The sequence below is a fragment of the Brassica rapa genome, chromosome A10 (genome assembly GCF_000309985.2).
Source record: "Brassica rapa cultivar Chiifu-401-42 chromosome A10, CAAS_Brap_v3.01, whole genome shotgun sequence".
In the NCBI taxonomy this organism is placed as follows: domain Eukaryota; kingdom Viridiplantae; phylum Streptophyta; class Magnoliopsida; order Brassicales; family Brassicaceae; genus Brassica; species Brassica rapa.
Window position 1 is genome coordinate 18969837 of NC_024804.2, and position 25292 is coordinate 18995128.

Here is a 25292-nt window from a genome sequence, read left to right on the forward strand (position 1 = left end):
TTTTTATTATAAATGAAACTGGTCAAAATTACTAAAATGTTTTATTAAATAATTAAATAGACATTTATATTGTTATGATTAACTAATTTAGATTTAGAGTTATATTTGAAAATAAAATTTTAAAATATTTTCATTTCTATTATATAATTTACTCTAAAAATAGAGTGAGAAATAAAGTAAGAATAAAAAATAAAAAATTAATCAATGGAAAGTGATTTTTTATTTTTTGTTCATACTTCATTTCTCACTCTATTTTTTAATTAAATTATGGAGTATAGATGGAAATAGTTTTAGGGTGAGATTTAAGATTTTTTAAATAATTAAAATACTTCAAAATTTAAAATAAAAATTCTAATAATAGTTTCTAAAAGAATTTTTGGATTTTAAAATAAAATTTTGAAAACAATTGAAAGAAAAAGTTTTAAAATTTTTGAATTAAAAACATATTATATTTTTTAATTCTTTATTATTTACATTTATACATCTATAAAGTAAAGATAAAACGGTATTTGACCTTTTTAATAAAAAAAATGTCATTTTCTACTTTTATGCTCATTTGGTTGAAAAAGATATTTTAAAATCATTTGACAGAATTGCCAGAAATGATAACTTCAATTTTAAATTGATTAGTGACGTTCAAACAAGATATTAAAAAATTTACACTTGGCACTTAATTAATTACGTATGTTAATATATATTGCATCTACAAAATATAGAGCATATATATATACACAGATTTCATTTCGAAAAGAAAATATATATATATATATAATATACCCAGAATTATATTTGAAAATTGCAGTGGATTGTTTAGACAGAAAATATACTGTGTGAGTGATTACGTTACTTAAGTAAACTTTGCCTTACACGATATAAATAACAAGATAATTGTACTTCAAAAATTAAAGGTTAGGTTAGACGCGTTCACGGAATATCAACTCGTTTTGACCTTTCTCAACACGTCTGATGCACCTCTACTACATTATTTCTCTTCTTAGATCCCCAAAAAAAAGTCGTAAATGAAACACAATCTCTTAATATCGAGTGTTTTAATGAGAAATCAAAGCAATCATTAAACTTAGGAAACAAAATTGGCAAGAGAAAAGAAAAAGTAAACCACATGTGGCGGAGATGTCGATAAAGCCAAAATTATTGAATTTGACAGAGAAAAAACATGCCATGCATCGGAAATTTATGAGTGTGGACATTGGACAATATCATAAACAACCCGGTTTAGCCGACTATATAGACTAATCACCAGAGCCGGTCCGTGTATTTACCGGGCTGGAAGCAGAACTAAGAAAAAGTGGCCTATTTATATTTAATTATTTGTAAAAAAACTACTTTAAAAAATGTCACTGCGTAGAGTCTCGAACCCTTACCTTCACATAGCTCAAATTTCACCATTACCACTGGAGCTACTGGATAAATATTGTAAAAATGTGGCCGCTAAACTTGATAATTTAATGACGGCTGGAAGCAGCCGCTTCTCCCGCTTACCTCCAAGGCCGGCTCTGCTAATCACCGACTAACTAATGCTTACGTAGCAAAGCCCTGATTATCATGAGATTCGTTATTTACGTTATAGATATATATGTTCTTTTTTTGGATCAAAAGTTATAGATATATGTTCTAGCACACACATTATCTATAGAATTGTAAAGCTAAACGACTACTATAAGCATCTTCTTGAAAGATAAATGGAGTTGATGGGTTTAAGATTCTTTCAGTTTTTTGAAAAAATCTTAAACCTCATCAACTTCATTTATCTTTCAAGAAGATGCTATAGTAGTCATTAGGAAATACAAAATGAAAGATGCAACTCTATCTGGTGTGTTTTGGGGTTGGACCACTGTATTGAGAACATATATACGCCTAACATTCTCCCGATATTCCATATGATATTTAACCTTGTCAATATACAATAACTTAGAAAGAACATTCTGTGATATACGCATAATATGCTTATAATTTTATTTTAATATCCATTTACTGTGTAATGAGTAATTAATTAGAAAAAAATGAGTAATTAATTAGACCCACTATTTGCTTCACACAGGTTGATATCATGATCGCTTCACCGTTGTAAATTTCAAGGACGTGAGTTCCGCAACCGGCCCCGTCACCGTTATCAACCACGATTCACAAGCCGACACGATGGTAGCACCACCGATCACCACGTGTGATCCAACCATACGACCTTGCTTACTGACGCGTGGCCCACTACCTCGTACCCGTACATGTGCGCCGCTTCTCCTCCTACTAGGTTTAACGGTCTCTCTCACGGTTGCAAATCCTTCATGCGAGTCCTCTGTTTCAATGGTGAGAAACTGTAAGCAACTGTGGAAAATTTTAGACAGGAAAGTGAGTGTTCCCCGCCGTAGGATTACAACTTCACCGAGGTAAAAAAATATATATATCTGATTTTGACTTTTCAAATTTGTCCTGCATCTTTTAATGAGCTGATGTCATTTTATATAATGTTTTTGATCAGGACAGTAACATAACTCAAACTGAATTACCAGATAAGACAATGGAAGCTAAGTGTTTGCAAAGCATGTTTGAGTTGATTGATTCTGGATTCTTCAATGAAACTAAGGTGGTGCCTTGTTACTTCTTAGTCACAATAAATAAATTTACAAATCCACTTAGGAATATTTAATGGAAAACAAGACCAATGTTTTGTACTAATGATTCAAAGTCTTAACACTTTGATTTTGGTATAAACCATACTTCTGAGTAAAAAAATTGATTGTTTTGGGGTTATATACAGATTCAGGAGATTGCTAATGGGGCCACTGAAATGAACCTTCCTATATATAGAACCAACCGGAAACTCGTGGCTACTAATAATGGCGGTTTGGAAAATCCATCCCCTCTGGTGTTTAATGCGTCTTGGAACAGGGAAGTTCCACGAGCACAAGCCAAAAGATTCAACTATCCTTCAATATCTAGAGTACGACTTCCTAGAGATGAAGAAGATATTGCATTCATGAGCGTTAGTCATCTGCCTTTTTTTTATATTGTTGTTATTATAGTAGATGGATAGTTTCTGTATGATTAGAGAATGCTTCTTGGCAGGTTCTTGAACTCGGAGAACTTATAAAGACCAAACAAGTTACTTCCAAGGAACTCGTTCGGATTTATCTCACGCGGTTAAAACGGTATGGGAGCGTCTGTTCTCCGCTGAGTGTTTTTGTAGGGAAGTTTTATCTGTTCTGATGTTGTTAGTGGGGATTCTTGAAGGTATAATCATGTTCTTGAATCGGTGGTTACTTACACTGAAGAATTAGCATACAAACAAGCCAAAGAAGCTGATGATTTGCTCTCTCAGGGAACTTATCTCGGTATGTTTTCCTCACTGGTAGATTTGTTTGATGGATTGTTGAATATTTAACGTTTCAAGATTCTGATTAATATTTTCTTTGTGCGTTATAGGACCTCTTCACGGGATTCCATATGGTTTGAAGGATATAATTGCGGTCCCCGGGTACAAAACTACGTGGGGTTCAACTTCTTTTAAAGACCAAATTCTTGATATTGAAGCATGGGTTTACAAAAGGTAAAAAAATTCACCACGTCCACTGTTTTTTTTTTTTTGCGTGTATTAATTATAATGGAGCTCACTTGACAACATCGTTCGGACGTTTTGTTTGTTTGTTTGTGTGTTTAGATTAAAAGCTTCAGGTGCAGTTTTAGTAGCAAAGCTTGTAACTGGTTCTCTAGCTTATGATGACATCTGGTTCGGGGGACGGACTAGGAACCCGTGGAATATAGAGGAGTTCTCTACCGGTTCATCAGCTGGACCTGCTGCTTCCACATCAGCTGGTTAGTTTTTTTTTTAAATAGAAAATGAATCAAAATTACGTTAATAAACTGTTTCTCTCCTAATTATTTGTGTTAAACTTTTGTTCAGGTATGGTTCCGTTTGCCATAGGCTCAGAGACAGCAGGCTCAATGACATACCCTGCAGCTAGGTGTGGCGTTACAGCATTTCGTCCCACATTTGGTAGCGTTGGTAGAACCGGAGTGATGAGCTTATCCGAGAGTCTGGTATGGCAAACTAGCATATGCCTTAAACTCGCTTCTTGAGTAACATTAGTAAATGCAACTCCTCTTGTCACAGGATAAGCTTGGACCTTTCTGTAGAACAGCGGCAGATTGCGCTGTAGTTCTTGACGCTATAAAAGGGAAAGATCCAGAGGATCTCTCATCAAGAGAGATTGCGTTTGAAGATCCATTCTCAGTAGATATCACGAAACTCACTGTTGGCTACACCAAAGATGCTGATATGAAGGTAAACAAATAGTTAAATGATGTTTGTATTCAGAACAACCATGGTTCAGAACAACCATGTTTGTGTTAATTCAACATGTGACATGTGTAGGTTGTGGAAGTTCTTGGGTCGAAAGGTGTCAATATGGTTCCTTTCGAACTAAACTATACAGTGGATTCTGTTCAAGGGATATTGAACTTCACAATGAACGTAGACATGTTAGCTCATTTTGATGAATGGCAAAGAACAGGTCAAGAGGATCTCTACGAAGCTCAGGATCAGTGGCCGGTTGAGTTGCGCCGTGCTCGTGTAGTTACAGCTGTTGATTACATTCAGGTTTTGCTCATTTTCATTTTGAGTTTATATTTCGGTTGGTTATGTCCGGTTAATTTATATATCTGGTTACTAGTTTAGGCACAGAGAGCTCGTGGTAAGTTGATTAGAGAAGTGGAGAAGAGCTTTACAGTAGATGCGTTTATTGGAAACGTGACCGATTGGGAGAAAGTCTGCATGGGAAACCTTGTTGGTTTGCCAGTTCTAGTGATTCCGACATGTTTCAAGAACATATCGGAACCACCGACCAAGAGTTGTCGTAGGAGGACAACGATTAATGCTGGAATCTATGCTCCTCCTGAACGTGATCACATCGTAAGTTATATGCCGTTTTCTGAAATGAAGTTCTAAGAATTCTTATAAAAAATATTTCTTTTTGGGTGTGGTAGGCTTTGGCATTGGGTATGGCATACCAATCTGTTACCGATGCCCATAAAAAACGACCGCCTATCGATGATCTTGGACCGGATGACTCGATACCAAATCCGCCTAGAGCTATAATCCCTCCCCGAAGGTTACACATACACGAATGAATTTTTATTTTATTTTTCCGTAGCTTTTGTTATGTTAGGATAATAATCAGCTCAATGTTGTGTGTCTTGTTAGTACGAAGTTTAAAATATATTGCGAAGTTGTGGTAACATATTGTTTCTGTCCCAATGAGTTTTCAAGCCACAACGCAGTGGTGTATTCGTTTCTTTTGTTTGGTAATGAAATGACCATTTAGTCTGTCCCCTTTTTAATTTATTTTAAAGAAAATTTTGTAAGTACGGACTTGTTGCTATAATGGGAAGGTTGAACTATGCTCTTTACGTTTTTTTTTTCTTTTTACATCAAGTGTATCCTTTTTTTTTTTTGAAACACACTTATATTAAATACCTTAACCGAAGTTAGGTGAAGCCATAATGGCAAGTTCAACATTCAGACATTGTTTTGCTAAGTTGTCGGCAACTGTATTTTTCTCCCGTGAGATCCAGTTGAAAGAAATAACATCAAAAGATGAAGCCATAGACCTTATGTCTGCTAAAATACCATATAGACCAGCGAGTGAAGATCCAGCTTTGAGAGCTTTAACAAGGATTGCTGAGTCAGACTCACACTTGATCTTCGACTGTCCCAACTCTTCTTTTTACATCAAGTGTATCCTATTTTAAAGTTTTAATCATAAAACTCCTCCAAGACTTGTAAATCCATGTTCTATCTTGTGTTGAACCTCATGGCCACCCTTCCTAATATATTTTTTCTTCCTTTGCGTGCTATGTTTATCCAATGATGCTGACTAGAGGAATTTTATTAGGTAATTTACATACTGTTCAGTACCACAAAATACATTGATGCAAAACAGGATAAAACATTAGTAGACCCATTCAAAACAAGAAACCACGAAAGTAGGTCGCTTTATTTAGACGTGAATTAACTATTAAGTTCATGGACCGGAGACAACACATCAGTTAGTAGCAGCCGACATCTTTGGATCAACGCCAACATCCTTTAGTGTCACGGCACGAGGCTTATGAGCGAACTGGTCTTTCCTAATTGGGTCAGGAATGACATCCTGTTTGTCAAACTCTTGGACGTGAGCGAGTTTCCTAAACCACGACCTATTAGCCAACCTGTCCGCTTCATTTATAACTCTATCCGGATCTTCAACCTCTGGAACAGTCTCTCTTGTCTTCTTGTTGACACGTACGCTCGGGTTTTCGTGGAGGTGGAGATACGCTGTGTAGAGTCCAAACGACACCGACAATGAAATCATCCCTATGGAGACATAGACTGGCGTGAAATCACCTTTTGTCCCCGTCGTAGTAGTAGCTGCTCGTCTCTGACCACCGTACTCTGCCGTTGGAGAGTAGGCCTTGGATTTTGGTGTAGACGCCGTAGCGTAAGACCTTAGCCTTTGCACCATGCTTTTCAAGTGAGTACCCTTCAACATCAAATGACAAAAAGTCAAAAAGTCAAACCGTGAGGCCAAATAAATCTTGATGCGTACATTACAAATATTTGATGTCAAGAAGTATTAAGTACTTACTGTTGATCGGACCGCCATAGCTGGTTCTCGGAGATGGATCTGTTAAGTAAGTGAGATCAAGCTGAAGAAAACGACCAGGACGCGTCTTTGATTTAGTTCTTGTTTAGTATACTTGTTTCGGATGATACTTGGAGTGTTAAGATCGTATAATATAAAGGAAGATAGAGACATCTGGAGTGGAGCTGAGAAGATAAATGTAGAAGGTTACAAATACACGTGTCTGCATGCAAGAACATGCAGTCTAATCCGTGGAAGTCTCTTGAAGATCCACGTCCCATCATACTCCTTTTATCATGTTGGGATTTTCACTTCATAATATTTTAATAATCATAAGATTAAATACGTGTTTAAGATTTAATAAACATAAGATTAATATAATATTGTTAGGATAAGAAGCAAATTTACAGCCGCCCAAACTAACATTTGCTTGAAAAATGAACCGAACCGAACCAAAGTTAAAATAGAACCGTAATTTTACTCAATTGACACGAGTCTTGATCATGAACACATCAACTACCAGCAGACATATCACAGTAACGGCTTGTTTCTGTTAGTGACAACTCTACTATGGGCCTTGACAATATCATTCACCAAGCCCAAGCCCTTTCTGTGAGTCAACTGCAGTCCAACCAACGTCTCTCTGTTTCAAATAACAGAGACAAGGAACAGAGTACGGCAAAGTTAGGAAAGCGACTGGAAAACCGTTTCCTTCCACTCCTATCGATTTGTCTTGACTGAGCTCCTTGACAGCTATGTAGATAAGATTAAGAGCTGTAAAGATAATAGTCTCTAGATCCTTCTAGCTCTTCTATTTAAGAACTTGTAAAACCCTAAAGTTTAGTATGCAAAATAATACAGAAAGTTTCAGTCTTGGGTCTGTTTTGTGAACTTTAATATGGTATCAGAGCCATTGTGAACCTTAACAGGTGCTTCAATGGCGGGTAACCAAAATCTTTACCCTTTTCCCAACAATGTCCATATCCTTCACTCAGTCACGTTAAAGCTCAATGATAGCAACTATCTACTGTGGAAGACACAGATCGAGTCCCTTCTCTCCAGTCAAAAGCTCATCGGTTTCGTCAATGGTGCTGTAGCCGCACCACCACCAACACGTACGGTTACTCAAGGTGAAGCTCAAGTCGTCGAGCCAAACCCACAGTTTGAAGCTTGGTTCTGTTCAGACCAACTTGTCAGATCTTGGATCTATGGTACTCTTTCGGAAGAAGTTCTGGGAACGGTTCACACTCTCGCTACATCTCACGAGGTCTGGGCCTCTCTGGCCGAAAACTTCAATAAGAGCTCTCTTGCTCGGGAGTTTTCCTTACGCCGTAGTCTGCAGCTTCTCACCAAGAAAGACAAGACCTTGTCCGTTTACAGTCGCGATTTTAAAAGCATATGTGATTCTCTCAGTGCAATAGGGAAACCAGTTGAAGAATCCATGAAGATATTCGGCTTTCTTAATGGTCTCACAAGAGATTATGACCCTATTGCAACTGTGATTCAAAGCTCTCTCACAAAGCTTCCTCCCCCAACGTTCAATGATGTTGTCTCTGAAGTTCAGGGCTTTGACAGCAAACTTCAGTCTTATGAAGAACAAGTTGCAGTAACTCCACATCTTGCGTTCTCTACTCAACAAGCACCCCTCTCTCAAGAGTACAAGAACACTGCTCCATCTTACAATCCCAACTATAGAGGAAGAGGTCGCTCTGGTTTCAACCGTGGAAGAGGAGGTTACTCATCCCGAGGCCGTGGCTTCTATCAACATCAGACAACCACTGGAGGCTCTGGTGAACGTCCTACCTGCCAGATCTGTGGACGCATTGGCCACACAGCCTTGAAGTGTTATAATCGGTTTGATAACAACTACCAAAGCCATGCTGCCCTCACCTCTCTGCGTGTTGCTGATGAGAACGGGAATGAATGGTATCCAGACTCAGGTGCATCAGCTCATGTGACCTCAAACTCAACTCAACTTCGAAATGTCCACCCTTATGAAGGAAATGACGCAGTCATGGTTGGGGATGGAGCCTACTTGCCTATCACTCATACTGGATCGACTACCATTTCTTCAGCCTCAGGTACTATCCTTCTCTCAGATGTTTTGGTATGTCCTGATATAAAGAAGCCTTTACTCTCTGTATCGAAACTTTGTGATGATCAGAACTGTGGAGTTTTCTTTGATGCTCATCATGTATATATCATTGACTTACAAAAGCTGAAGGTGGTGGCAAAGGGTCCACGAAATAATGGCTTGTATCAGTTGGAGAGTACAAAGATGGAAGTGAACTTCTCAGACAGGCATGTTGCAGCTTCAGAAGCAGTCTGGCACCATCGTCTTGGTCACTCCAATCAGCGGCTTCTCCAACAACTAAGTAGCAGTAAGGACATCATCATCAATAAGAGCAGAACTACCCCTATTTGTGAGCCTTGCCAGATGGGGAAGAGCAGTAGATTTCAGTTTTTTTCTTCCTTTTCTAGTGTCTCAAAGCCCCTAGATCGTTTACACTGTGATCTATGGGGTCCTTCTCCAATTGTTTCCAACCAAGGTTTTAGATACTATGCTGTGATTGTGGATGAGTACTCTAGATACTCTTGGTTGTATCCAATGAAAAATAAATCAGACTTCTTCTCCATATTTGTTGCTTTCAAGAGTTTGGTTGAAAATCAGTTTACAACTAAAGTCGAAGAATTTCAGAGTGATGGGGGGGGAGAGTTTACAAGTAATAAGTTCAGAGAGTTCTTACAAGCCAATGGGATTCAACATCGGATCTCTTGTCCTTATACGCCTCAACAGAACGGTTTAGCTGAGCGCAAACACAGGCACATCATCGAGCTTGGTCTGGCCATGATGTTCCAGTCACATCTTCCTCTGCATCATTGGGTCGAAGCCTTCTACACGGCGAGTTATGTGGGTAATCTCCTACCAACAGTTGAAGCAGAAAACGTCAAGAAGAGTCCTTTTGAGCTTCTCATGGGAAGAAAGCCAATCTATTCTTCACTTCGAGCCTTTGGCTCAACCTGTTACCCCTGCTTAAGACCCCACACCAGCCACAAATTTGAACCAAGATCCTTGAAATGTGTGTTCATTGGTTACTCACCTCAATACAAAGGATATCGCTGTCTTTACCCACCCACTGGGAAAGTGTATATCACAAGGCATGCAGTGTTTGATGAAGATAACTTTCCCTTCAAGTCAGACTACAAATCTTTTGTCCCTCGCTACAAGACTGATCTTCTCAAAGCATGGCAATTGGCAACTGAAGCTCAAGAGGAACCAGTCCCTGAGAATCAAATATCACGGTTCTTAACTCCTCCTTTTAGAGATGATGATCAACCTGCACACGCTCCTCAAGCTGAAGCTCACAATGATCATGTCGAGGTTGAAGTCAATGCTCCACCTCAAGCCCCAGTTCAAGCCGCTGCTCCACAAGAAAATCTCCACCCAATGCAAACCAGAGGCAAGTCTGGCATACACAAACCTAACACCCGTTATGTACTACTTGCGCCGAAGTATGACACCTCTATACCGAAAAATATAGCTGAGGCAATGGCTCATCCTGGTTGGAACGGTGCTGTCTCAGAGGAGATAGGAAACATTCACATGCTTCACACTTGGACATTGGTTCCCTATACTGAAGATATGAACGTTTTGAGCAGCAGGTGGATCTTCACGGTTAAATACAACCCCGATGGAACTGTCAGGAAGCTCAAAGCACGTCTGGTGGTTAAAGGCTTTGAACAGGAGGAGGGCTTGGATTATTTAGAAACATTCAGCCCTGTTGTCAGGACTGCAACGATTCGGTTGGTCTTAAATGTGGCTGTCTCTAAAGGATGGAAAGTGAAACAGTTGGACGTCACAAGTGCTTTTCTTCACGGCGAGCTTCAGGAACCTGTCTACATGTTCCAACCTGGTGGTTTTGTGGATCCAGAAAGACCGAACCATGTCTGCAAGCTCACAAAGGCCCTCTACGGTCTTAAACAAGCCCCACGGGCATGGTTTGATACCTTCAGCAACTTTCTCATTGATTTTGGATTCATGTGTAGTAAATCTGATCCCTCTCTTTTCACTTATCACAAACAAGGCCAAACCCTAGTCCTGTTGCTTTATGTAGACGATATACTGCTCACGGGTAATGATGATGCTCTGCTACAACGGTTAATGGAAACGCTTAACAGCAGTTTCTCGATGAAAGATCTTGGTGAACCTCACTACTTCTTGGGGATCGAGTTAAAGTCTCATTCTGAAGGATTATTCATGCATCAGAAAGCCTATGCTGAAGATATTTTACATCAAGCTGCGATGAGTGATTGCAATCCGATGCCAACTCCTCTTCCTCAACGCATAGAACACCTGAACAATGATCCGTTCCCTGAGCCAACTTACTTTCGAAGCTTAGCAGGAAAGCTCCAATATCTTACTATCACGAGACCCGACATCCAATACGCTGTGAATTATGTTTGTCAACGGATGCACCTTCCCACCATCTCTGACTTTGGTCTACTCAAGCGCATTCTTAGATATATCAAGGGCACGTTGGAGCTAGGACTACACCTATATAAGGACTCCTGCCTCACCCTCTCAGCCTTTTGTGATAGTGACTGGGCAGGTTGCTCTGAAACTAGAAGGTCCACCACCGGCTTCTGTACACTGCTTGGTCCTAACCTGATCTCATGGTCCGCTAAACGTCAGCCAACTGTCTCACGGTCCTCTACAGAAGCGGAATATAGAGCTTTGGGAGCTACAGCTCAAGAGATTGCCTGGATATCATGTCTTCTCCGAGATCTTAACATCTCTCAGCCCATGTCGACGCTGCTCCTCTGTGACAATCTTTCTGCCGTCTATCTCAGTACCAATCCTGCTCTTCATAACAGATCAAAACATTTTGATACTGATTATCATTATATAAGAGAACATGTTGCTCTCGGGTTGATTGAGACACGACATATCCCAGCAACGAGACAGACGGCTAATATCTTCACCAAATCCTTGCCACGGAAGGCATTCATGGAGTTGAGGAGCAAACTTGGTGTAGCTGAACCTCCTCCAAGTTTGAGGGGGAATGTTAGTGACAACTCTACTATGGGCCTTGACAATATCATTCACCAAGCCCAAGCCCTTTCTGTGAGTCAACTGCAGTCCAACCAACGTCTCTCTGTTTCAAATAACAGAGACAAGGAACAGAGTACGGCAAAGTTAGGAAAGCGACTGGAGAACCGTTTCCTTCCACTCCTATCGATTTGTCTTGACTGAGCTCCTTGACAGCTATGTAGATAAGATTAAGAGCTGTAAAGATAATAGTCTCTAGATCCTTCTAGCTCTTCTATTTAAGAACTTGTAAAACCCTAAAGTTTAGTATGCAAAATAATACAGAAAGTTTCAGTCTTGGGTCTGTTTTGTGAACTTTAATAGTTTCTGTTATCTCACATATAATCTAAATAAACCTCAAGAGTCCACAAAAAGATCTTTTGCGAACAACAAAAAAGAATGACTAACTCCGAGAAAATTTTCGTATTTGGCTTTAATCAAGAGCCATATTTTTTTTCATAGCTTCATAAACAATATACGTAATGCTAGCCGCCGGAACCACTTTGAGAAGATTCGGTAATAGTCCTCTGTAGAAACCTCTCACACCTTCACCTCTCATCGTATTCATAAACTCTTGCTTCATCGTCGTCTCTGAACTATCCGCTTGCATTCTAACAAACATAAAAACAAATCAAACTCGTTTCTACAAACACATGCAAGCAACAAAAAAAAAACACAAAACTCTTGTTTTACCTTGTTCTTACAACCTGTAACGGGTAAACGCACGATGCTCCAAGAGCTCCTGATGTCATCCCACAGCTCAGTTGTATCAACGGACCAGGCTCTGCACAAATTTGAACCCATTTCAGTATTATCATTAAACAATAAGGGTTTGATGTGATCTAACCAGTGTCATGAAGAATGTACGTCCTAGACAAGTCCTTTAACGTTTCATAAGCAGCTAAGTCGATGCCCGCATAAGGAACAATCCCAAGAAGCGAAGGAAAGAGACCCTTGTAAAACGCCCTAGGCCCCTCTCTCACCCATATATCCTTAGTGAGCTTCCACAGCTCCGGCGCCTTCCCACATGTCTGCAGCCTCGTCTTCACCAAATCCATAAGGTAGATAGCCGTCTGAGCCACCGCGCCAGCCATTCCACCGGCCAAAAGCCTCCCGCTCGTCCCAATATCCCCTCCTCCCTCTCCCCCAATCAAAGGCTTCAGCATCTCGAAAGCGCAGAACTTAATAGCGCTCTCGGGAGCTACCTTCATGACGTTTAAACCATTACCTCTGAAGAAACCCGTAAGCTTATCTTCCTAACGGTCGAGAGGACACCCGCGTGCTCCCTCTGGACTTGCAGAACAACTTTTAACCGATCCAACGGTGCGGTCGCGGTTCTAGATACGGCTCCGGCTAATCCTCCGGCGAGAAGTAATCTACTTCTTTTGACGTGTTGGCTTATACCGTCGGGGATAACAGCTACCTCCCCAATGTCAATCAAGCACACTCTCTCCCAGTGGTGGTATATGTTCTCGATGGTGGCTTCGTGAGGGTATAGTAAAAGAAAGTCTCTCCACTCCTCGAACGTTATCGTTCCGTTGTTGTCCTTATCAACATGCTCCACGAAGCGCGCGAGCTCCTCGTCATCTATCTCAATCCCTATTCAATAAATGTTGAAACTTTACATGACATGACATACATATATACCATAAAGGTTGGAACATTATGTGACATGTCATCAATAAATATATATCATAAAGGTTGGAACTTTACGTGACATGTCATCAATATATATCATAAAGGTTGGAACTTTACATGACATGATCATAAAGGTTGGAACTTTATGATATATGACATCGATATATACCATAAAGGTTGGAACTTTATTCACGTACCGGCTTTGACGAGGGCCTCCCAGAGCTCCTCGGGGAAAATGCAGCCGTGGTGAGCGACGTCGATGGCTTGGAAGATTATGTAAAGCTCGAGCTCCTTGGCGTCGATGTAGCGGCGGAACTCGTGGTAATCGACGCGGCCGTCTCTGTTGGCGTCGCAGACTCTGAAGAGGTCTCTTGCGTACTTGTACTCGGGAGGGATCTGGAGGGAAGCGAGACCCTTTTCGATCTGGGCGTAGTCTAAGAAGCCTAGAGTGGAGTTGTCGAAGAAATCGAATAGGCTGCGGATCCTCATCTCTCTCTCGTCGTTGCTCTCTCGTAAGGCTAAGAGAACGTGCTCCATCGTAACGGATGCAGGCTTCTTCATTGCTTTGTTGGGATGGTTCTTACGGATCGTTCATTGTATGGCGTATTTATACACACACAGAGAGAGAGAGAGAGAGAGAGAGAGAGAGAGAGAGAGAGAGAGAGAGAGAGAGAGAGAGAGAGAGAGAGAGAGAGAGAGAGAGAGAGAGAGAGAGAGAGAGAGAGAGTCTTCCCGTCCAAGACGATATTTTCAGATTCAAGTCAGGAAACCCAGAAGAAAAGGTATTCACTTTGACTCCGGTGAGTGAGTTTTGGATAAAAGGCTGTGGCTTTAAGGGACGGCCGGTGAAGGAGAATCCGGCGTTAACCGCAAGTGACGACGTTAACAGTTCTCTCTCTCTATCTCTTTGCTTCCACGTGCAATCCCAACACGGCACGTGCGATTCAGTCAAATTGAAACCGTGTGCGTGTCCCGGTTTTGGAGTCGAACCGATACGTCAATTGACCGTAAATTTTGACTTGTAGCACATGAGACGGATCTAGAAATTTACAACGGTAGATTAGAGAGAGAGAGAGGAAAATAATGTTTTAAATTTTAGGTGGTTGATTATTTGGTAAGCTACTCGCTTGCTGGTTTTCTTCTCCGGTTTGTAAACTGGTTATCAAGACAATCAGCATTGTTTGTTTATTTAAAATTATGTTGCGCAACAAACAATAACCGACCTTAGCTCAGTTGGTAGAGCGGAAGACTGTAGTCTGTGACAGCAAATCTTTAGGTCGCTGGTTCGATTCCGGCAGGTCGGATTTTTTTAATCAATTTTCCTTTTTTTTTCCAAGTTAGTTGCAATTTTGACATCCCTTTATTATGATCTCTCTAATATTTTGGCTTGTCTGTAAACGGGTTTACTATTCTCTACATGTGTATCTTTCAACACAAGGTGCATGGTTTCACCAACGATTTTCGCACAATCCTCACCGACACCGTGAAGTCGATACACCAATCATTTTATTCGTTATTAAGTTTTCAATAGGTAATGGATCAAGGAGTAAAAAAAATGAAGCATGGTGGATTTAAAAAGAATTTGAATTGATCTATAAACAATAATGGGCCAGAATAAGTGGGAAACTGTAATGGGCTTCTATGTATATACAAAGAGTGTCAGTCGGTGCAATTTGAAGAGTCCCAGACCGAAGAAACAAGCAAAACATACATATATACACTGATACATACCTCTCTTTTTATTTTCATTTTGGTATAGTCGATCGAGTATGCATGCATACGTCTTTGGGCCGATAAGTTTGAAAATGAAGGAAAGGGACGAAAGTGGTTGAGATTCGTGAGAGCTTAGAAGGCCGCAAAAGTTGAAAGGGCGGTGCCAGACCGGCGTGCGTGCTCGGCCACCCACATTTCCGTTAACGTCAACATACATTTCTAGTTATTGATCTTTTCTTATATTCTGACTGTCGGGAGAGATATAATTGTATCATGTGTTTAATAATTTGAATTGTTTTGTAAGCAACGGTCGATATCTCTGAGACTCACATCAAAGAATTTGAGTATTAGTTGTCAATATTGTATTATGTTTGATTGTCGATCACTTGCAATGTGAACTTTTTTTTTTTTGAGAAAGAACTTGCCATGTGAACTTTGTATTATGTTACAATATTTTTGTTATTATGTTACAATATTTTTGTTAAAATAGGATAATAGGGTTTCTATGTGTAGATAACTAAGGGCATGATTAACTTCGGTCTTTTAGTCGGGATTCTTATCTCATGATTTGACACTTTTTTGTTTTGTTTTTTTTTTATAATTTTTGATTAAAAGACAGCTCTTATATCTTTTATATAAGAGACGATTTTTAGCTTTTCTTAGTTAAAAAACTAAGAAAAACTAAGAACCGTCTCTTAGCCAAAGTTAAGAACTCCAGTTAAGAGACTGTGATTAATGATGGTCTAACTACTACTAGTTAGAAAATTTCTCATAACCACCAAACATTTGGTGTTATACAAAAAATTTCTTTGACCAAGAAAAAATTAAGCATTTTTTAATAAGAGTATCTCTAATGTATGTTTCTATATTTTATTTTAAAATAAAGATTTCTATTATATAGGTGGAATTGTTCCGATGTATGCTTCTATAATAGAGTTCTTTTATTTTAGAAGAAAATATATAAAAAAATACTTTTTGTCTTTGTATTTAGAGGTGAAAATAACATATCTCTATAAAAAATTTTATAAATAGAAGAACTCTATTATATAAGTATATACATTGGAGCAAATTTAGCTCTACAATAAAACAAATTATTTAAAAAAACATATAAATAAAAATAGAAATGAGCTGGAGATGGTATGCGGCCATTCTAACACTATTTACAATATTTACTAGTGTATGTGGCTACTTTAATAGTATATTTTATGAGGTCAATGGTCATCTACCGGAGTGGAACAGCAGAGACCGGTTGTATGTAGTACGTGTTTAGGACCAGAGTAGACTCGGCTTCGCGTTCGTGACAACGCGCGTGGTAATATATTAATGCAAGAAATAATATAACGTTTGAAGTTCCACGAATGTCTTCAAGTACAGATTTTTGTCGGCGGCCGAGATTCATACACCAATAAGTTTTAAGCACTAACCATTTACGGTAATATGTAAATGAAGAATCACAATAAAAAAAATTAAAGAAAGGTAAATGAAAAAAGGACAAAAGAAAGAGGAGACAACGCGTTGGTCGGAAAGTATTCATTATCATCGTAACCATCATTTCAATTGGCATGATGATATGAAATATGAGTCTCTGAATTTCAAAACGATATGATTTCTTTCATTTCTGAAACATATATTCGTTGAATCTAACTCGAAATGGTATATTTCCTCTAAAATTAGTTATTTTCATCATACTTGTAATCAGTTTTTATGAATCTGCATTACAAATTGTGTATATCGTATACCGTAAATAACACATATTCATGTTTGTTAGAATTTTAATAAAAAAGAAATATTTTTTCTCTAATGACGTGGTGGTTTACCAGCTTTCGCTAGAAGAAAAGTTGCTACGTTGGTCTAGGCGAAAGATCGATTTTTCTCTAGTGTAAAATTATTAGCTTTACATGTGGCCACGCGGATATAGACTCATTATTTACGGCCTATTTGAATATCCGGAAAGTGGTTTATTCGTGGGTTGCATCTCCCACCCAAAAATTAAGTATGTGTTTTTAATAGATCCGGATTTTAACCATTTTAGTTGTCAAAAAATATATTTTTTTCTCTATTTTAAAATAGATAATGTTTTAGTGAGAAAGTAGAAACACAAAAGTTAAGACATACATTTTCTAAAAATGAGCATTAAAAATATAAGCAAAATTAGTTTAGACAATCATCAAAAAAATTATAAAACATTGTTAGTCATACAATTTTTTCAATAAAACTAAAATTAATATATAAAAAAGTTTTGGAACTAGAAGAATAGCCAGCCTTTGCATGTTATTTTGAAGAGGAATTTCAACAGCTCATAACTCATTCATATACCACGACCGTAGAATTCAAAAGCGAACAGTCTAGCACGCAGTGCAAGAAATCAACTGTCGTTTGTTGTCCATATGGATGCGAAACTACCATTTTGGTTTGCAAAGTCTACAAATTTGTTTAAGTTGCTAACAAAAAGAATTAATATATTATGTATATGAAATATCAAAAACTCTTCAAAATATCATTTATTTTGAAACGGAAAAATTATAAATTAGTAAAAAGATACGAAAACATGGGTCAAGAGGAATCAACCTCTTTGGATTGACAAATTCAAGGAGTTGAACAAACCCTTAGGGAATCTGTTTTGGTCAAGTTTTCATACCTGTTACTTCAAATCCAAGTATATATCTTTGCTTTAAAAATTGTAACTAAAAAGTGTTATACTGGTTTTGATAGAAAAACCAAGTACTTTTGGGACCCGAACAATCTTTTTGAAAAGATATCAGTGTAGATGTAGTTCCGATAGAACATTCAAACTACAGTACTGGACGGTATTGTTAAAAAAATCAGCGTGATTCTTTATAACCTGATCCGATATATACAAGGGCTTCACAGCGAACCAATTTTTTTAGCATTTATCATGTGATATGACATCCTGTAAACTGAAGATTTTTATCGTTGATTTTATATTGCTTTGAACACCTACCTTATACACGATAGATATATCCATTAACGTCAGAACTGAGATTCAAATCAGTGAATAATTTGTACGTATGCATGTGCTTATTTGAGACTAATCCAATAATTAAGGGTGGCACTTTTGTATATAGCGAATTTATTATAGTATGAAACTAAATTCAAATCCAAGGGTTGTTAACAAAGAACCCCAAGAAAATTCTTGAAAGAAGAAATAAACAAAATGATCAGAAACAACACACATGCATAACGAAAATAGAAAACACTCAAGGAACATATGATCTTCTCAACAAGTCGCTCGAAATCCCTTATTACTTTTATGAGAATCTCAAAAACCTGAACTGGGAGAAGAATCCCCAAAATGCCAAAATCTGGCGTAATCTTGTTCTTGTTGTGGCCTTGAAGATCCACCAGAAGATGAAGAAGTTGTATTAGATATTGACTGATGATTATACATTGAACCTCCAGTTTCCCCACCGGCCAAACTATAGCTTAATGCATCGTTACTGTTTCCTCCTTGCTGAAGATATTGGTTATAGTAGTATTGGTTATAATATGGCATGGTTTGTGGATTGGTCTGCGGATTTGAGTAATACATTTGATTATTAGAAGAGTGATAGTTTGGTAGACCGGTAATGGTACTAGCGTTACTTGCTAGTTGAGCTCTCTCAGGGAAATTGAGTTTGGCTTTGCTTCCTTTGAACTTAAGAGCTGCTTCATCATAAGCTAAGGCCGCAGCTTCAGCGGTCTCAAATGTCCCGAGCCACACTCGAGCTGCCTTTTGTGGATCCCGAATTTCGGCAGCCCATTTTCCCCATGGCCGTTGCCTTACCCCTCTATAATGCCTCTTCCTCAAGTTTCCTTCATACAATCAACAAGCGACATAAGATTTTAACATATATAGGTTTCGTAGACTTCTCATATATATGTTTATTACCAACACTACAAGTAATTTGCGATAATAAGATGAATACACTCGTCGTCCAGAGAAGATATATCCATCGATAATTATTTCCAAAAAAAAGATATAACCATTGATCGCCTCATGTTAATTTTTTTTGTCAACCATACATCTGCTCATGTTAATTATATGTACATATATCAACATATACTAGATGTTATTGGCAATAAACATGCTAGAAAATTCAGATATGTAAGCACATATATAGTCTTTCTATATACCTTGATCTTGAGTAGGAGGAACATGTTGGATAGGATCTTGTTGATTATACTCTACAGGGTGATGTTGATTACTATCATGAGTGCTGCTTTGGTTTCCAATGACTTGAGTCAAGGCTGAGACCATGGCACGTGTGTCGTATTGGGATCGGGCTGATAAGAAAGGGAATATGTTCTCCTCATCATCGGCTTCTTTCCTTTCATCCGATTCACCTGCTCCAAAGGGCATCATCTTTTTTTAAATCTCTTGAATCACTTATTTTTTTATTAGGAGGTTTGGATTTGGATTAGATCTTAGGGTTTCAGGTTTTGTATTGTTTCAAATTGAGTACGCTTTGAACATTAGAAACAAAGAAGACGAAGATGAGTTGGAGAGAGATTATAGTTAGGGTTTTGGAGTGAGCAATTTTGAAGGTTTTATAGAAGCATTTTTGTCTATGTGAACGTAGACGAATAAGCGAATAATAAAACGTCAAACTGAAGTTTTGTATATTCTTTTTTAACTTGTTTATTTTTCTAGGTATGATAATTTTCGAGACACGTAAAAATCATTTCACTTATTTGAGAGTTTTTGTTATTAAAACTGTAGAGACGCGTGAAAAGGCCTTTTTACTAGTAAGTTATGTGTGAATTTGAACAAGTTATGGAATGGATATTATAAAGATTACTAATAAAGCTCTAACAGAAGAACTTGAAATAAAATATGAACGCTATACAAAGATCCCATATGATATTAAAAACAATAAAAAAGGGAAATGCATGCATGTTATACATATTCGTTGCTGGTTTCTTTCGGGAACACATGTATGGAATCGAAGAAAACACAACAACCAGAACATTTTTCGATGGTATTTAAAATACAAAGAAACATAAAATATCTTTTGGGTGTAAACCGATACTCTGAAAAATTGAAGGAATAAGAACAATATATGATAATATATTTCTTTTCATTATTGGTTAAAATATATACTAAAAAGAGAAGTGTACGTGTGATTATTATTTTTCGTGAAGTGGGATCTGATTGTTTCTTTCTTGGGAAATATTTGGATAGAGATCGAAAAATAAAGTTAGTTATATATCCAAGAGATGTGTAAACACTGATCACTAACTCAAGAGAAAACGTGTGAATTGACCATGTTGTTTTGGAGTAGATCTCTTTCTGCTAACAGATATAGGAAGATGCTTTCAAGTTTCATCTATACCTTGAAATAATTCAGTACTGTACTCTCCATATGTAACTAGGAAAAAGGTTTGAATCCAGTGATCAGCACAACGTTTTTATATGTATATATATATTTAAACCATAATAATATTTATATATATTCAGAGGATTCATATTCAAAGGTAGCCTTTTAAATATTTAAACCATAATAATATTTATTATACATAATAATAATATATTCATATTCGGTTCATAATAATATTTTTATATATTCAGAGGTAGCCTTTTAAATATTTAATTTAAGGTAGAAATTATTTGATAAATATAGTAGATGGGTATTTATATATCTTTTTTTTTGTTCAAAATATATCTATTTTCTTAAAATGGTGTTTACGTGTTTGCCCTAGTTACATTAATTTCCCAAAGTTATTTTTATTTCAACGATCAATGTTTAAAGCTAGTTCGGCTTCGAAAAGTCAGCACCTAGATCCTAACAACAAAACAAGAAAGTCAACAACTGAAATATATTGACCGCTGTACAGTACTTGATTTGAATATTCCCCAACCCAACTGGTAGTAGTTTGACAAAAATATCAAATAAAAAAAATCATCTGTATTCTGAAATAAATAAAAAGAGAAAACAAACAAATCAAAGAGTTGGAAGTATATAAAACTTGACTTGGCATGCTGGAAATGGAAAAATTCCAGACAAATAAATATATTTAGAAAAAAAAAGAAAACGCCAGCGTTTAGAGCTGTGTATGTACAGAAGAGGTGTAGAGAAGGCAATCAAGAAGCAGAGGTAGTGCTTGTAGTGGGAGTGATATTACGGTTTTTCATGTAGGCCAAAAACTGTGAAGGCAATTCCGCTAGAAGTGCTTCTACCACTGACACCTCTCCATCTGCACTCACATACACAAAAGACAATGGTCAACCAAAACTGCTGCCTATCTTTCTAAAGCCCAAACAAATCAAGAAGACAAGACTCCTCACATTGTATGTCTCTTAATGCAACGAACTGGACTATATCACGTGACGCAACGCGACCGCTCGAGCTTTCTAGCCTCTCTCCTTTGTCTCCATCTAGTACCTCCATTTCTTTATAGTCAGCTCCTCCTACTCCAACGATGAGGATCGATAACGGGAGATCAGATGCACTGACCAATGCATCTCTAGTTTCTTGCAGATCTGTTATTACTCCATCCTATTATAATAAATAAAAAAAACACATAGTTCAGTTTCCATTGTCTTTTTTTTTTTACATAGAAAAAGAACATGAACTCACAGTGATTATCAACAAGACGTAGTATCTCCGTGAGTTCTGAGCGAGTGACTCGCTTGCTATCGTCGCAGCAGCGTTGATCACGGGGCCAAAGAGAGTCGGCCCTGCAAAAGAGACGTTGAAGAGAGCTCCATTGTATGCATTCATGATACCTTGCATCCCATCTACCTGATAAAAACATTTTGAATTTGTTACTAAGTTAGTTCATGTAAATGTTGAGTTTGAGTCAGATCTGTTCCACCAGACCTCGCAGTAAGTACTGCTTCCGTTGAGGTTAAAGCAATGAGACACTGGAATGTCTATAGGACGAGCTCCAAAGCCCCATGCTGGAAACCGTTTGTCAGTGTCATAGAACTGCAACACTTCTCCCACTTCAACTATTGCCTGAATACAAACAAACAAGGATCACACACACACACACACACAGTCACAATAAGTTGAGCAGAGAGTAGGCCTTACTCTCTGGTAGGCATTTAATCTTCCTGTAGGATCAATGTAATGCAAGGAATCTGGTAGGCGAGGGTTTCCATTTGAAGCTAATGAGAGACAAAAGGATTAGTCTTAAGAGGGAAACTATCCTTTTTGCCACAGTGTAAACTCATTACCTGTGAAATCAATTGCGACCATGAAGTTCAACTCAAAACCAGATGCCAAGTATTCTAGGAACGTATGCTGAACGGTTTCAGTAAACTTGTCAACGAAAATCTGACTCTTTAACGCCTGAAACAATGTCAAACAGCGTTAAGATTGTACATTCGAACTCTTGTTATTGTGTTGAACTTTAAGGAACCATACCTTGTCTTCATGTTTATGTCCAACACCGGTTGGTAAGAGAAGATTGATTCCTTCGCCACTTACATGAAGCTTTTCTAAGTCTGCAAGTGACTTCTGAACTTTTCTGGCAAAACCAAACAAGATTCATCTCTATCTTCTTATCCCCAAACTAGACAAAGAAGGAATCAATAATAGTTTGTGGGTTTTACCCTATAAGACTGTGGTTGCCATTGCCATTGAAGTCTAAGCACTCTATCACCAATGGACTATCCTGCAATGATTAACATAAGGAGAACTGATTACACCTTCATGTTCAGACAAGGTAAAGTATAAGAAACGTTACCTTACTCCCCACTTGTTGAACACTAAGAAAGACTGGTTTCCAAATCGGATTGGGATCATTCTTCAAGACTTCGGTTTTAGAGACTGGGATTGGAGATCCGTGTTCTACCATCTTAGATATCGCCAAAAAAGGGTCCTGCCACAGTGAAGAAAAACACACATGTTTATTCTTTTATGTCTGAAGTGAGTTCTGGTGGAAGAGTATTGGCTCTTACACTTTTAGAGAAGTTATCCTTTGATTCCAAATTCAAGCACCTAAGAACTATCTCTGTAGTGGTCTTGGAAGCTAGAGACTCCTCAGCATGGACAATAAGCTTTCCATGGTTTTGTGGTTGGGTCTGTGCAGCAGCAACACTTTCTTTACGCATAAGTTCTAAGGCAATTGTCCTGTTTGATTTGGTGATGACCTGCATAGTTTATCAGAGTACATATACCAAATGAATCAATATTTAATCTATACCGAGGTAAGCACGAGAAAAGATCCCATATTGAAAATATGAAAAAGAACCGAAACTAATATATAACAGACTTGGGTCAATCCAATTACTGCGGTCCTAAAATGGGATCCAGATGGGCAATAAGAAAAAGCCAATGGGCATCATCCTAACCTAAACTAAAACAAATAAAAGAAGGTTCAGCAGTGTGGATAGATAGATAGATAAGCGACTTGGGCCAATCTACCTACTAACATTATTGGTCCAAAAACTGGGATCATTTCGAAGGGGAATCCTAACCTAAACTAAAAACAAAACAAAAAGAAAGTTCAGCAGTGGATAGATAGATACCTCAGACAATGCACAAGTTGCCTCGCCGAGAAACTGCTGTTCATCGAGCTTCAGCATCTGAAATGAAACTTCTCAATCATACATTGTAACACTTTCAAGTAGAACATGAGAGCACAATGAGATTTTTATCAATTACCTCCTCCCTTGAGTTTTGGTACTGAGTGTCAATATCATACACACGAAACCTGCTCGCAGAAGAAGAAGAAGAAAGGTCATTAAAGTGGGGGAACTTGATCTCGTCTCCTTAAGTGGTTTATTAAAGCTAACTTACAGCAAAGTCTGCACAGCCTCGAACTGATAACTGATTGTAAGCTTCTTAATCCACTTAGGATTCAGAGAATTCAAAACAACTTCACTGCGGAAGAGTTCAGAAAGTGTTCCGTCTCTTCCTTTTGTATAAACAACCACCATTGCATCGCTCTGCATATCACACAACCCACAAATTATATAACAAGGTTTCAATGAAAGATCCTTTTTAATACAATTTTTATTACAAATCATCAATTTAACTGTCTAAAGAAAAACACTTTGAAAGTAGAACGAACACCTTTGAAATGACGTCACGGTCTCGCAAATTGGAAGCAGAGAAGGATAACTGCGAGCAGCAAGAAGAAGTTGACAACTATGAGAATTCAAAATCTTGGTTCAAAGGAAGAAGGAAAATATAGGGACCTCGATCTGAGAGAAGAGGCCGTTGAAGCCGCGAGACTTGAGGTAGTAGTCAACGGCGTCGTTAGGAGAAGCGTAGCAGCCGGCGGAGGAAGTAGTCCCGCCGACACCGACCATTCCACCACCACGACCACCACCATCGGACCAGCAGCTTCCCATAACTCTCAAAAGCTGGATCAACAATATGACGGCGAAGTTCACAGAAGGAGATTTGAGGAAGAGGAGGAAGAGGGAAGAGAACAAATATCTGGAAAGAGGGGGGGGACCCACTTGTGTGTTTTCCAAGTGGACAGAGAGAGATCTGTCTTCAGTCTTGACTCCATTCATTTACTGCCCCCACCCCTTCTTTCCTTTTTTAATTATTATTAATTATTAGTATTATTGACAAATACAGCCTATCATTATTATTGCGAAATTATGGACAACATTAACGTATTTAATTATTTTTTCTATAATTACAGAACTTAAAACTAGGCGTATTAAATTGACTGTGAGAGATGAGTTAGATGCAACCGTCACGTGAGGATATTTACTACAGTGGATTTTGACACATCCAAAATGGTCCTAGTTTTATTATCAGATATATAAGCCGACGTTTACAAGATAATTTTGTTATTATTAGTTCTATTCTATGGGGGAGAATAAGCATTTTCTTTTCAAGGAATATGAATTTTATGACATCATAACTTATTGTTCTATAATGCGGTGTGGCTGGAATTTAAAAAAAAAAGTTAAATAAAAACGCAACTTTAAGAGGGACGTGAACAATAATAAGACATGATTTTTACGTAATGACCAATTAAACGCTTTTGCCACCGGAAAGGCAAACAAACCTTTTTCAAAAGCATAAACTAGGTACCTTTTTCAAACTAAAATAGTATAGTAGAGAGAAGAAGAAAAAACTTATTAATTGATTGCAGACAAAACCCAATTGTTTCTGTTTCTGTTTCTGTAATGTGGGATGATGGGTCGTATAATTTAGGTTTTAGTGGGCCAGATATATCCAAATGAGATGATGATGTGCGAACTTCTGAAGCCCTTCAACTTAGATAACCGGTGTTTGAATCGATTT

At 38.0% G+C, this 25292-nt stretch overlaps 5 protein-coding genes and 1 non-coding gene across 7 annotated transcripts; 2 read left to right on the top strand and 4 right to left on the bottom strand.

The window, feature by feature from the left end:
- Positions 1-156: 156 nt before the first annotated feature.
- LOC103847065 (glutamyl-tRNA(Gln) amidotransferase subunit A) lies at positions 157-5419 on the top strand. Of its 2 annotated transcripts, none has more exons than XM_009124098.3 (12): positions 157-2402; positions 2500-2599; positions 2774-2998; positions 3082-3164; positions 3247-3347; positions 3439-3562; positions 3674-3828; positions 3917-4053; positions 4127-4297; positions 4388-4612; positions 4691-4924; positions 4999-5419. In XM_009124098.3, the coding sequence occupies exons 1-12, from the start codon at positions 2158-2160 to the stop codon at positions 5140-5142; spliced, it is 1944 nt and encodes a 647-aa protein (XP_009122346.1). In that variant the 5' UTR covers positions 157-2157; the 3' UTR covers positions 5143-5419. The 2 variants fall into 2 exon arrangements, with proteins under 2 accessions (XP_009122346.1, XP_009122347.1); XM_009124099.3 differs by having other exon boundaries at positions 2161-2402; positions 2495-2599.
- A 451-nt stretch (positions 5420-5870) lies between these two features.
- Positions 5871-6825, bottom strand: LOC103847066. Its single transcript, XM_009124102.3, has 2 exons — positions 6639-6825; positions 5871-6533 (listed from the first exon to the last, which is right to left on the bottom strand). The coding sequence occupies exons 1-2, from the start codon at positions 6654-6656 to the stop codon at positions 6057-6059; spliced, it is 495 nt and encodes a 164-aa protein (XP_009122350.1). The 5' UTR covers positions 6657-6825; the 3' UTR covers positions 5871-6056.
- Positions 6826-12112: 5287 nt separating this feature from the next.
- LOC103847067 (calcium-dependent mitochondrial ATP-magnesium/phosphate carrier protein 3) lies at positions 12113-18314 on the bottom strand. Its single transcript, XM_009124103.3, is given in 5 exon segments — positions 12113-12335; positions 12418-12508; positions 12572-12982; positions 12985-13323; positions 13560-18314. Coding segments are annotated over 5 exon segments (1383 nt in total). The 5' UTR covers positions 13924-18314; the 3' UTR covers positions 12113-12157.
- Positions 14581-14666, top strand: TRNAY-GUA. Its single transcript is given in 2 exon segments — positions 14581-14617; positions 14631-14666. It is a non-coding gene; the product is annotated as a tRNA-Tyr (tRNA).
- Positions 15655-20599, bottom strand: LOC103847068 (ethylene-responsive transcription factor ERF115). The gene is made up of 2 exons (XM_009124104.3): positions 19210-20599; positions 15655-18888 (listed from the first exon to the last, which is right to left on the bottom strand). Exons 1-2 carry the CDS (start codon positions 19436-19438, stop codon positions 18356-18358), a joined length of 762 nt encoding a protein of 253 aa, XP_009122352.1. The 5' UTR covers positions 19439-20599; the 3' UTR covers positions 15655-18355.
- A 345-nt stretch (positions 20600-20944) lies between these two features.
- On the bottom strand, positions 20945-25153 carry LOC103847070 (protein BONZAI 2). The gene is made up of 15 exons (XM_009124105.3): positions 24224-25153; positions 24099-24146; positions 23823-23971; positions 23688-23736; positions 23552-23608; positions 22982-23173; positions 22768-22902; positions 22634-22695; positions 22446-22548; positions 22256-22370; positions 22110-22186; positions 21897-22034; positions 21654-21818; positions 21362-21572; positions 20945-21270 (listed from the first exon to the last, which is right to left on the bottom strand). Exons 1-15 carry the CDS (start codon positions 24545-24547, stop codon positions 21158-21160), a joined length of 1938 nt encoding a protein of 645 aa, XP_009122353.2. The 5' UTR covers positions 24548-25153; the 3' UTR covers positions 20945-21157.
- Positions 25154-25292: the final 139 nt, after the last annotated feature.

What these genes read in the sequence shown, in the direction of transcription:
- LOC103847065 (XM_009124098.3), top strand. Translation starts at nt 2,158, where the DNA reads ATGGTAGCACCACCGATCACCACGTGTGATCCAACCATACGACCTTGC. An exon ending in GATTCTTCAATGAAACTAAG is followed by an intron (nt 2,600 to 2,773) that starts GTGGTGCCTTGT and finishes GGTTATATACAG; the next exon opens with ATTCAGGAGATTGCTAATGG. An exon ending in GAAGCATGGGTTTACAAAAG is followed by an intron (nt 3,563 to 3,673) that starts GTAAAAAAATTC and finishes TTGTGTGTTTAG; the next exon opens with ATTAAAAGCTTCAGGTGCAG.
- LOC103847070 (XM_009124105.3), bottom strand. Translation starts at nt 24,547, where the DNA reads ATGAATGGAGTCAAGACTGAAGACAGATCTCTCTCTGTCCACTTGGAA. An exon ending in GCCTCTTCTCTCAGATCGAG is followed by an intron (nt 24,147 to 24,223) that starts GTCCCTATATTT and finishes TGCTGCTCGCAG; the next exon opens with TTATCCTTCTCTGCTTCCAA. An exon ending in TTCAACAAGTGGGGAGTAAG is followed by an intron (nt 22,696 to 22,767) that starts GTAACGTTTCTT and finishes TAATCATTGCAG; the next exon opens with GATAGTCCATTGGTGATAGA.
- LOC103847068 (XM_009124104.3), bottom strand. Translation starts at nt 19,438, where the DNA reads ATGATGCCCTTTGGAGCAGGTGAATCGGATGAAAGGAAAGAAGCCGAT. An exon ending in TCCTCCTACTCAAGATCAAG is followed by an intron (nt 18,889 to 19,209) that starts GTATATAGAAAG and finishes GATTGTATGAAG; the next exon opens with GAAACTTGAGGAAGAGGCAT.